At 53.5% G+C, this 12,257-nt stretch overlaps 1 protein-coding gene across 4 annotated transcripts; it reads left to right on the top strand.

Moving 5' to 3' along the window:
- The first annotated feature begins 236 nt into the window (after window positions 1-236).
- On the top strand, window positions 237-12,177 carry LOC122372180 (protein bric-a-brac 1-like). Of its 4 annotated transcripts, none has more exons than XM_043349079.1 (5): window positions 237-631; window positions 1,009-1,191; window positions 1,385-1,760; window positions 2,193-2,267; window positions 11,324-12,177. In XM_043349079.1, exons 1-5 carry the CDS (start codon window positions 428-430, stop codon window positions 11,656-11,658), a joined length of 1,173 nt encoding a protein of 390 aa, XP_043205014.1. In that variant the 5' UTR covers window positions 237-427; the 3' UTR covers window positions 11,659-12,177. The 4 variants fall into 4 exon arrangements, with proteins under 4 accessions (XP_043205014.1, XP_043205011.1, XP_043205012.1 ...); XM_043349076.1 differs by lacking the exon at window positions 11,324-12,177 and adding an exon at window positions 8,750-9,494 and having other exon boundaries at window positions 244-631; XM_043349077.1 differs by lacking the exon at window positions 11,324-12,177 and adding an exon at window positions 8,753-9,494 and having other exon boundaries at window positions 253-631.
- Window positions 12,178-12,257: the final 80 nt, after the last annotated feature.

Below are 12,257 nucleotides of genomic sequence, written 5' to 3'. Positions count from 1 at the left end.
TGTGGGTGGCTCTCGGAACTTCCATTAGCTGAATTAGCAGTTTTACGCTGCTTACTAATACGCTCTTTAACTTTTATGTATGCTTAGGTTGAAATTGGATAACATTGCTATTTACTTTGGCGAGAAGTAAACATAACCAAGGCCCTATAGCATAACAATTAAAAACTTTCAAACACTTTGAAAAAATATTAGGGTAGAAAACATGCTAGCACTAACAGGAACTTATCGCCTGTCGAACAGGCTGTCTGTGTTATTATAGAAGGGTGTTATTCTTCTAGGCCTTGTGTTTACGTGATTTACCTTTTCACGGGCAGGTTATTGCATTATACATGATAAAAATTGGAAAGATATTGGAAAAAATTGGAAAGATATTAAAATCATTCATCAGCACGTTAATTAGTGTGGATAAGACTCGCTTTTCTTCAAAATGGCCCCTGGAAATGACGCACAAGGTGCTGGTAAATTTTGTCTCAAGTGGGATGGATTTCACAGCAATTTGACCTCAGTATTTGAGACATTGAGGCAGGGAGAGGAACTGGTGGATATTACATTGTGCTGTGAAGGCAAGAAGTTGAAAGCACACAAGATGATGCTATCAGCTGCCAGCCCATTCTTCAGAGATCTTCTACAGGTCGGTCACAACTCAGTCACCACTTACCTTACCATCATGCATCAGGATACCTACTTTGTACATGTTGAATGTTGATTTATGATACAAATATTAAGGTATTATTAACCCTGATGTCACCATCAGCATATCTAACCTAATCTAACCTAACCAGATTTACAACCTACCAAGCAACCAACCTACAACCTACCTACCTAGCATTTTCTCACATACTATAATACCTATATATGATGAACTTGAAGGTGACACCAGCTTACTGGTACCATCATTTATGCATTTCTTTTGTCCTTTAAATTTACATTTTACATGCCCATAGCTCTTAGCATGATCACATAGTATACTGACTGGGATTTTGACTGGCATTGCCCCCTTTCTTGCAGGAGAACCCTTGCCAGCACCCAGTGTTCGTCTTGCGTGACACAAGATGCCAGGACATGGCAGCTATCATTGAGTTTGTATACCGTGGCAGTGTAAATGTGTCACAGGCACAGCTGGCCAGCTTCATTCAGACTGCAGAGCTGCTGCAAATCCGAGGCCTCAGTGGTGATGAGGATGCTAAACAGGTAAGTTGAGTGGCTTATGCAAGAGCTGTGAGTGTTTTTTTCACTTGCTTGTCCAGATAAATGAGGGTATTTGGTTGCCTTATTATCATGAAGCTAGTGCATGATTATCTCCACCGCCTATTTTTTTTATCAAGTCATCGCACAACGACCATTGTTAATGGTGCTCAGATCGTCATATTCTGGTCATTTCCAGCGTGAGAGCCGGCCGCCGAGCGTTGACGCAGTGCCCACTGAGCCACCTCCTATGCCGGCATTCCGCGGTAGCAACCGCCGGTCCGCCTCACCACCGGGCACGCCCCAGCGGTACCGTCCCGCCCCCGGCGGCCGGCCGGAGCCGACCACGCCGCCGGCCAAACGGCGCCGGCCGTCGGCCGCGTCCCCTCCGCCTCCTCCGGCTGTGCTGGCGGCGCCGCCCGAGCCGCCCGGCGCTCCGCCGCCGCTCCCCGACCTCCACGAGCCCGTGGTCAAGCAGGAGAAGTTCGAGGAGTCGGACGAGGTGCAGGTGTACGAGTCCAGCGTGCCGCCTGGCCTGGAGCAGATGATCTTCGCGCCGCAACAGTACCCGCGAGGTAGGTCGGCTGGCGGGTGCAGGCTGAGCTGGTGGAAGGAGCGTAAAACATTTACTTACCATGCCCATAAACCAGGTGGGCTGCTGGAGGGGATATGCCTAGTTTCGTATGGTTTTTCTTGCTCATTGTATGAGGTGCATAGCGTCTGAGTCCGTGACAGCTCATTTTTATCATATTCCATGGCCATGTTTTCATATAGGTACATGTATTGATGTTCCTTTAGTATATTAAATCTGTCTCCTTCATTGCATAATTATCTACATGAGATCATTTTGAGGTGCATTGTTTATGCTATTGTTCCGCGCCTCCGCGAGTCTTAGCATGTTTTCTTGTATTCATACTTTGAGTGCATATACACCTCCATAATGTGCTGAGCTCTACCGCTCAGCATTCAGCGTGTTCTCCGGTTGACAGGCTGTGCGTCTGTTGCAGCGATGAACTCGTCGACAGGGAGCATACCGCCCACGCCTGCAACCGGTGTAAACTCGTCAGAGGACAGTTCACAAGGTGAGATCGGAACGAAGACTTTTCACGGATATCGCTGTCACTGCAGCATCAGTGGCACGTTCCTAACATGTTGCTGTTATGAAAGTAATCAGTATGACAGCAGGGAAGGGGTGATTCAAGCGCCCACGATATCGGGGAATGATCGATTAGGCGACTCACATCTTCTCTTTGTGCTTGTATCGGTAACTTAGGCAGCGCATTTAATTCCAGCAAATCCATCATCATGAATCGTTATTGCTATTTTCTTTATAAATTGCCATCACTGTCATAGATTGATAATTATTTCACTTGACTGTTCCCTCAACTTAGGCTACATTGAACCGCGTCTTATACCGGCATCAACAGCTTAATCTTCTATCAATTCGGTAGTTTTCGCGTGTTTGTCATGAATGCTTTTACCATGAGCAATGAGCATGCATGCAGCTCCAATTGAGTTTTGCCGGCACCGGTTTTGCGAGTTTTCATGCGTCAAAGTGCGATGACCAGAAGAACGAAGATGGTCTGGCGTGTTTGCTTTTACGACGTGGAACGTTCAAAGGTGGGTGGATTTTGTAAGTCACACACAATGTGCTTTATATTTCATGCATTGCTATATTTCCCACCGCGCTCGTTCCGCGCCAGTAAAAGCAAACAAAGGTCTTTCAGTTCATTTGTGATAGTTATTGTTGTAGGGACTTTCGTTTTCGCTCCTTTCTTTATTCAGAGGCCTTCATTTCTTTCCTGTTTTTGTTCTTTTTTGTTCATCGCAATTTTTCACGATAACTTATCTCTGTTGTGATTTTTCTACCGCGATGTTGTCATTTACTCATGAGGTGTGATTTTTCAAAGGATTATGGATGTCTAATCAAATGCCATTCAGTACGCCTACTCGTTCATATTTCATACGGTTATTAAATGCTTGAGCGGTTTCGCGTTTCACTCTTCCGTCTAGCGTATGCGCGTTGCTGACCTACCCTCTAACCCTCCGCTCCAGGGTCGACGCGCAGCGGCCACGCATGTCCCGTGTGCGGCCAGAGGTACTGGAGTCTGGCGTCGCTGCACAACCACGTCAGCCTGCACCGCGGCACCACGGTGTGTCCCGTCTGCAGCAAGATCTGCAGCACCACCAGCAACCGGAACAGGCACATGGCCAACAAGCACGGCGTTCAGATCGGCTGGCGCAATGGCGGACCGGTGGTGACGCCCATCGCCTCGGCGGCGGCGGGAGGAGGTGTCGGTTCGGGCGCCGCAGCGACAGGGGTCTCTGCAGTCGGCGACGGTACCGGTCTAGCAGCAGACGGAGCGGTCAGAGGAGGGTATCCTGTCGGTGACTCGGATCCAGGACTGGCCGGGGAGTAGCCGATGGGTAGGGGGATGAGTTGAGAAGAGTGGAGATCCTCGGCAGGGAGAACGATCGGGAGTGACGGCAATGTTGTGAAATGTGTACATTATTGAGCTAATTTTAATACCGGGCACCAGCTGTGACGGTGTTTCAGATAGGAACAGAATAGAATCGTCCAGACACGTCACGTATTCAGTGTCGTCTTTGCGCACATATGCCACCTCATCCTGTCCATCATGACCCATTGGTGTCGTTCTTGGTTATCATAGCATTGCCATGTTTTATCAGTTCTTATTAGGGTAAGTCATTCATCCTGGCATATACCTATGACTTGTCCGAGTAGACATATTTGCATGTTACTTTTAAAATATTTTAATTACTGATATTTTGTAGAGGCTGCTGTGCAGCGGTATTCTGATAAGTTATAATCCTCATTTGCATGAATGGTCCACTCCCACTTTGTGCATACTGTTGATATCCAGAGGGGGTGAGACGGTGCTCTTGTTTTATTTTATCAGTGGATCTGGTAAATATAGCTGTTTGTTCCCATGTTTGTTTGGGTTGTGGTGCCGGTGGACGACTCTCATCCAATTACCCAGCTAGTGGGACACCCAAAGATAGAGCTGGTTTCTTGTACTTTATTTTCAGCTAAGATGCTTAGTAACTTCGCTGAAACTAAGGCTGATTTGTTCGTTCGTCTTTGCTGATCTGTCCGTAGATCACCACCAGCCCGGCCGGCCTCACAGCCGACAAAACACACCTTTCAGTTCTCAGCTCTATTCCCCGACTGACCACGCTCACACCCCCCAGCGCCCCCCAGCGCTGCGTAGACGACCCCGCACAGTTATACATATCACTCCTCCACCGTAAGATAAAGGCAGTCCAAATCAGTAAGCAACAAAGGACTAGACATTCCTGAACTAAAGCCGATGGCTGTTGCAAAAAAAAAACGATTGACATCACACAGGGGAAAGACCTGCATGAGCACTTTAACACTAGTGCCGTGCAGTTTACGTCTCGAGCAGCCGAAGCGGCACCCTTCGCTCGCGGTGTGAGCGTCTCACACTCACTGAGGGTATGAGCACTATACCACTAGTGCCGTGCAGTTTACGTCTCGAGCAGCCGAAGCGGCACCCTTCGCTCGCGGTGTGAGCGTCTCACACTCACTGAGGGCGAGCTGGGGGATCCAACACCACCGCCACCCTCACGATCAGCACTCGCTCGATCAGAGACGCTCTCAGACAGTGAAGTAGAACAATCCGGAACCGGCAACACCTCCCTTTCCACCGGCGAGCCTTCGGCCGACCGAGCTCGCAGGTGATCCAGATGCCGTCTGAACACACGGCCATCCGGCAGCCTCACATCACACTGACTGCCGGAGACAGATGCCACCACGGCCGGTTGCCAGGGCCTCTGATCCACTGCTGACACATAAACCAGATCACCGGGCGCAAACTGTCGCACTGCAACCGAATGGCGGTTGTTGGCCAGCGTTTGGCGTTCCTGATTGGCTCGGACACGGTCGAGCAGGGCGCGGTCCGGCTGCAGCCGCGCCAGGTGAGTGACCAGCGGGCGCCCATGGAGCAGCTCCGCGGGCGTCACTCCCGTTGCTGAATGGGGTGTCGTCCGGTAATGGAACAGAACGCGGCTCAGACGCGTTTGCAGCGATCCATCAGTCCGCTTCTGAAGCCCCGTTTTGATCACCTTTACGGCGCTTTCTCCTTGCCCGTTCGACTTGGGGTGGAGAGGCGGGGAGAACACCTGCTGCACTCCATTACGCGCTAGAAAATGACGCAAAGCCTCTCCCGTGAACACCGCCGCGTTATCGCTCACCACCACGCGAGGGACACCGTGCTCCGCAAACGCCATCCGCAACCGCTCAATGGTCGCTTCTGCTGTAGCCGACGGTGTCAGGTACGCTGAGATCCACTTCGAGTGAGCGTCCACGATGACCAGGATCATCATCCCATGGACTGGCCCCGCATAGTCCATGTGCAGGCGGTCCCAGGGCGCATCCGGGTACGGCCACGGACTCTCAGACACCGGAGGTGCCCCCGGCCGGCTCAGCTGACAGGCCTGACAGCTCTCGACCGTCGACTCGATAGCTGCGTCCATGCCCGGCCACCACGCGTGGGCGCGAGCCTTTGCTTTCATGGCCACCACTCCAGGGTGGCCTTCGTGCAGAAGCGAGAGCCACTGCTTCCGAAGGGCCGTGGGCAACACGATTCTATTACCCCACAGGACCACTCCATTTTGAGCACTGAGTTCGAGGCGACGCCGATAGAACGGTTGAAGTTCCTCATCCACTGGCTCCGTCCAACGACCGTTCATCACCGCCTGATATGCGCGCGACAAAACGGGGTCACAGTTCGTGCGTCGACGGATCTGCTCGATGCGGATCATCTGGTCCACCGACTCAAGAAGACAGACAATGTCCCCGGGGTCTAGAACACTAGCAGGGCACACTGCCAGGGGCAGGCGGCTCAGTCCGTCGCTGTGAGCCTGCCGTGCCGAGGGGGCGTACACCAGCTTGTACTGGTACGCTTGCAGCGCGAGTCGCCACCTGGCCACCCTGGGCGATACCATCAGCGGCAGAGGCTTGTCGCTGCTTAGCAGACCCAGGAGAGGTTTGTGGTCCGTCTGCACAGTGAAGTGCCGACCGCACAAGAACTGGTGAAACTTTTTTACTCCAAAGACCACCGCCAGTCCTTCTTTGTCCAGTTGACGTTAGTTGGTTTCTGCTGCTGCCAGGCTCCGCGATGCATACGCCACTGGCCGTTCCATTCCGGAACAGTCCACTTCGGACAGCACTGCCCCGAGCCCGTAGGGGCTGGCATCCACCGACAGCACGAGCGGCAGGGTCCCGTCATAGTGAGCGAGGCAGGGCGCTTGCACCAGCAGCTGTTTGGTGCGAGCGAACGCCGTGTCCTCCGCCCGACCCCAGCGCCACGGCTGACCCGTCTTCAGGAGGCGGTAGAGCGGCGCCGCCACGGAGGCCAGATTGTTCATGAACTTTGAATAATACATGAGCAGGCCGAGATACGCCTTCAGCTGTTTTACGTTCGCCGGTCGCGGTGCCTCCACGATCGCCGTCACTTTGGCTGCTGTGGGGTGGATGCCGTTACAATCCACCCGGTACCCCAGGTACTCAACTTCCTTGGCCATCCACTGACACTTGCTCGGGTTGAGCCGTAGACCAGCGTCTAGCAGACGCCGCAGCACCGCGTCCACATTGCGCCGGTGCTCCGTATCGTTGCGGCCCGTGATGCACACATCATCGAGGAACACGGCCACGTGCGGCAAGCCGGCCAGCAGCTGCTCCATCATGCGCTGGAACGCCGCTGGAGCTGATGCTATTCCATAGACCAGGCGTGTGGCTGCCATCAGGCCTCGGTGAGTGTTGATAACGGTGTAGCGCTGACTTTGTTCATCCAGGGGCACCAGCAGGTACGCTTCCTTGAGATCCAGGCGCGTGAACTTTTGGCCTCCGGCCAACTTTGTAAGCAGCTCGTCGATTCGAGGGAGCGGATACTGCTCCACCCGTGAGGCTTTGTTAACGGTAAGATCATAGCTACCGCACATACGCACCGAACTCTTGTCATTCTTTAGCACTGTGACAACCGGCGCTGCCCACTCCGCTGTCTTAACGGGTCGTAGAATTCCCCGTTCGATCTGTTTGTCCAGCTCCGCATTCACCAGCGGTTGCAGCGCAAGAGGGACGGGCCGAGGCTTGTAAAACTTGGGCGAGACCGACGGATCGATATCCAAACTCACAGTCTGCTTGCAGGTGCCACCGTCGTCCTGGAACAGCGCCCTGTACTGCTGCTGCAGATCCCACAGGGGTGCTGCGATACTGAATATGTCGTTCCACGGTAGCCGCAGCTTGGCCAGCCAGTCCCGGCCGAGAAGTGACGGGCCGTCACCCCGAACCACGAGCAGAGTCAGTGTGGTCTGCTGGCCGCCGCACGAGACGTGTGCAGTCAGCTGACCGCGCACCGGCAGTGCATCTCCAGTGTAAGTGGTTAGCGCCACTTGACCCGGCTCCAGAGGGGTGCTCTTCAGCTCTGAGCGCCACACAGATTCGCTGATGATCGTTCGGCTCGCTCCAGTGTCGACTTCGAACACAAGCGGCCTTCCATTGACATCCACCGTCGTCCTGTAGGCAGGAACCCGGTGTGGAGTATTTGTGGCGTTTACTTGATACATGTCGCCATCCGGCTCCGTGTCGGCTGCCAGTACCGTGTGTACCGCTCGGCAGACGTTCCTGAGATGGCCCACTTTGCCACAGCCGTAGCACGTCGCACGCCTATGGGGACACTCCTCGGCCTGGTGACTGCGCCTGCCACAGCGGCTGCACGGTAAACCACCGGCTGAATCACTTGGCAGGCTGCCAGCACTGGCCGCCGTCTCGGCCGGCCGGCGTGTGCGTGTATGAAATGCGCGGGGTCGTCGCCTCAGCCCTCCCGCGGCTGGCCCCGCGGCAGCGGCTAGCCCCGCGGCAGCGGCAGGCGCGACAGCGGAAACTGCGTGCAGCGGGTCCGGGCCGGTCACTGCTGTGCCTGCCAGCGGGGCTGCCGATGAGGCGATATCCTGCAGGTCAGCGGCTGCTGTCTCCATCGCAGTCGCTATCTTGATCTGTCCGTAGATCACCACCAGCCCGGCCGGCCTCACAGCCGACAAAACACACCTTTCAGTTCTCAGCTCTATTCCCCGACTGACCACGCTCACACCCCCCAGCGCCCCCCAGCGCTGCGTAGACGACCCCGCACAGTTATACATATCATTTGCCATCAATTATTTTTGCTTTTCGAATTTCGATGGCTCCTTTTACAGGTTCTTCTATAATGCGCACGGTTAAGTTAATTTAGTTCGTCTTCTATGAAGAAAGTAAACGTTTACCTTACTGAATACCACAGCTTGCGTGATCGAATCGGTGTGTCTAATCGATTGCTCTTCAAACTTCGTTTTCTCGTAGTCTTTATCTTTCCATGTGCATTCAACATGAAATGAACAGTGACTCGACCCCATGCACACTACCCACAAAGTATGACTTGTCATTATATCCCGGTCAGTGCGTCCACCGTGCGGCGGCCGGCGCTGTTACGCGCACAGCCCACTGTTCACACTGTGTCGCCGGGGCCGCGACGGGCGTGTGTTGCAGCAGCGGCGCATGTGTGCACCCAGTGCGGCGCCGCCTACCGGACGGCCACCTCACTGGCGCACCACGCCCGCCTGCATGACGGCCTCACACTGTGCCCGATCTGCGGCGTGGCGCAGAGCCGCATCTGCAACCTGCGCCGTCACCTGATACGGCGGCACCGGCTGAGTCGCGAGCAGGCCGTGCGCCTGATCCCATCCCGCGCCGAGCGGCTGGCGCGCGCTGCCGCCGGCGGAACACAGCCCGCAGGAGCTCAGGAGGCCAGCGCGCGGACGGGGCCGGCCGGCGGCGCGGTCACCCTGCCACTGCAGATGGACGGTGGCACTGGGCAGTTCGGCGCCTTCTGACTGACTGATTAGTACGAGGCTGACATGTGTCTGGTCAAGGGGATTTATCGGTAGTCATGATCGGCCATGTTAGAGTTTGTGTCGTTTTAATTATGTACTAGACAGTCTTATATTACCTACTGCCAGGGACAGTGCTAGTATGTTTCAATCAGGCGGATTTGTATGGATTATATGTGACACCGGGGACGACCTTTTGAATGAGGCAATATCGTTCTTGCCTTGGTTTGATCAGTTGTATCGTACTGACAGGCTTACATCGTCCGAAAAAAAGGCTTCCTTTATTTGTTTATGGCGCTATCTTTGACGTGTAATAGGTGTTTTGCATTTGTACGTCCGCCTTTGTTGCATTATACTGTCAGGAACGAACAATAAAAATCACCGGGATGCCTATCGTATCGTTTTGAAACTGGTGTTTCACGAAATGCTGGAAGGAGGAAAGGGTATCATACGGCACACCCACTGAATGTAGGTAGAGGCATGGATTAGGTATTCCTGGATGGGACACTCCGCCGATTTTCCGACCACCCGGCGGCGGCGGCGGATTTCCCGACGGCGAGGGCGCTGGCGCCATTTTAGCATTGCGGGCTATGGGCGGAGCGTGTCTTTTGGTATACTTTTGTCGTTTATTACTTACCTATAACCGATTTTGATGAAAATTTTTGTAAACCTGGTAGAACAGGAATTGAGGAATGTCATGGAAATATTCTTTTCCCAGTTTTGATTTAAGAAGTTGCTTAAATTCTGCTGACAAGTGAGGGTTCGTGATTACAGCCGAAGAGCTAATTTTAGAATAAAGCTAAGTTTTATGCTATAACATGAAAATAAGTTGATATTTGTATTAAATCATCAATAGGAACTTGTTTGACTGCCGAGGAACGATGATATTTGATGATAAATTGCATCGGCAAGTCAAGAATACCGGCTCAGTTTATGGGCATCAGGTAATGATTCCGTATGTGATAGTGACTAAATGGAGCCATAATAACCAGTATAGCGCCTTTTGGGGCGACTAACGGAGCGAGCGAGGGGGTGAGTCTTGCACGTGCGAAATTTCGAGGGGGTACCTCCAACTGACTTGTGCACGGCACCCTACTGACCGGTTTCTAGCAATGTGCCAAATTTGAGCACAATCGGCCCAGCCGTTCTCGAGATCTGGGAGCGGCACCCTGCACGTGCGCACGTGCAAAATGGGTCCCAACTGACTTGTGCACGGCACCCTACTAACTGGTCCCTAACTGTGTACCAAATTTGAGCGCCATCGGTCCAGCCGTTCTCGAGATATGGAAATGACCCCTGCACGTGCGCACGTGCAGCAGCACCCCAACTCTGGCACATGGATATGCAGTGCCTAGTGGGTGCCTACTGCCTACCTACATGCCAACTTTCAGCGCAATCGGCCAAGTAGTTACCGAGATATTGCAACAATTACAAAAGTGACACCTCTTCGTTTTGCACGTGGCACGTGCATAAGGGGTCACCCACATGCATCGGGAATAGTCCAATACTTGGTAGAAGGAATGAAGCTACCCTACAAAAATTACCGCATGTAAATCGGTCAAGTGGTTGCTGAGATATAAGCCTCGCAAAAGCGTCCGCACGGCCGGCCGGCCGGCCGGCCGCTCATACTCAGAAATTTCCGTTATTCTACGTAAGACTCCGCTCGCTTCGCTCGCTCCGTAATGATAAGAAAGGACTAAAAATTATGTTTAAAGTGTCTGAAATTGTGTCTTATGAGCTAAAGTTCTCTAATTTCGCCCTCCATTACCGCGTTTTTAGCACGCAAGCCGGTGCAGCGGCCGCCGGCGCACTCGCCGCCGATGTTTCGGAGCTCCGCCACCAGGGCGGCCGCTTGGTCGCCGGCGCTAGTGTTGGGGAATAGGGAGTGTCCTATCCAGGAGTACTTCATCCATGGTAGAGGCGTGGTTTATTTTTATGTTGATATTTGCAGACGACGTTTTGCGGCATCGTTTTCTTGCCGTCTTTGCCACCACCCATCGAAGGTAAACCGAACGATGCAGTAGGTAAATCAAATAAATGACCCCATCGTAAGGGCATGCCACTTATGTTTCTATTCGTACCTGATTGCACGTGCATCAAAGCAATGGTTTCTCATGGCCATTATCCCTAGAGCAATAGTGTTTGCCTTCCCCTTTATCGTGGTTGATCCGTCCATTCTCCGCGCGGACAGGTGGTCTCTGTCCTCACCCACCGCCGCGCGCCTGTGTTGCAGCCTCGTTCTCGTGCCCGGTGTGTGGCGCCGTGTACAAGTCGAGCTACTCTCTGCAGCAGCACGCGCGCGTCCACGAGGGCCGCACCCTGTGCCCCGTCTGCGGCGTCACACAGAGCCGGGTGACCAACCTGCGGCGCCACCTGATGATCCGCCACAACCTGAGCAAGGAGCGTGCCTGCGAGATGGTGCCGCTGACAGGAGGAGCAGGAGGGTGGGATCGAGCGGAGCTGACCGCCCTCCGGAGGCCGCCGCCCGGTGCCGGCGAGCCGCAACACTCGCTGGCTGCCACCGCCAGCGGTGATGGACTGGTACACGACGGCGAACAACTGCCCTGAGCGGATACTGTCGACGGCAGGACGTGTCCAGAGCTGGTGCCCCGTAGCGTACAACTTAACTGTCCTTTAGGCTGGTGTCCTTGTCGCTCTGTGGCGGCTGGCAGCTGCCCTTAGCTGGTGCTCGCTCGAACGATATGTGAGCCGAGCCAGAGCCATAATAGGTAGTTGGTAGTTGGTGATATAGCACAGAGCATTGGTATGCTAGCTGCGGCTGGGCCTCGTTTTGCTGGCCAAGGCTGGCGGCGTTTGACAGTTGTGTATTTTTTAATTGCATTAATACCTATGTGTTTGACCAGTTTGAACTGTCTTGACGTTCTCGAGAAGTCGATAACCGTAGCATGTGTCGGACGCCGGTAGGTAAATACCAGCATAGTATGAGGACGTCTGTTGTGTTGTTTGCTTTCTCGTACATGTTTGAAATAATTCTTTATTATGTGTCGTTAATGTGAAATACCTACTGTTGTGTGGAAAAGAAGTTGAAAACGAATAATATATCAATTGTGGCTCTCGCCAAAAGAAGCACTCGGTATTTGCCAACCTGCGAACCGGTGGGCGGCGGTCAGCGAGATTCATCTGCGACTTCCTGACAGACAGGACAG

Source organism: Amphibalanus amphitrite, unplaced genomic scaffold (genome assembly GCF_019059575.1).
Source record: "Amphibalanus amphitrite isolate SeventyFive unplaced genomic scaffold, NRLGWU_Aamphi_draft 001326F_arrow, whole genome shotgun sequence".
Lineage (NCBI taxonomy): Eukaryota > Metazoa > Arthropoda > Thecostraca > Balanomorpha > Balanidae > Amphibalanus > Amphibalanus amphitrite.
The sequence above is the reverse complement of the archived record's forward strand: the minus strand, read 5'-3'. Positions and strand labels throughout refer to the sequence as shown.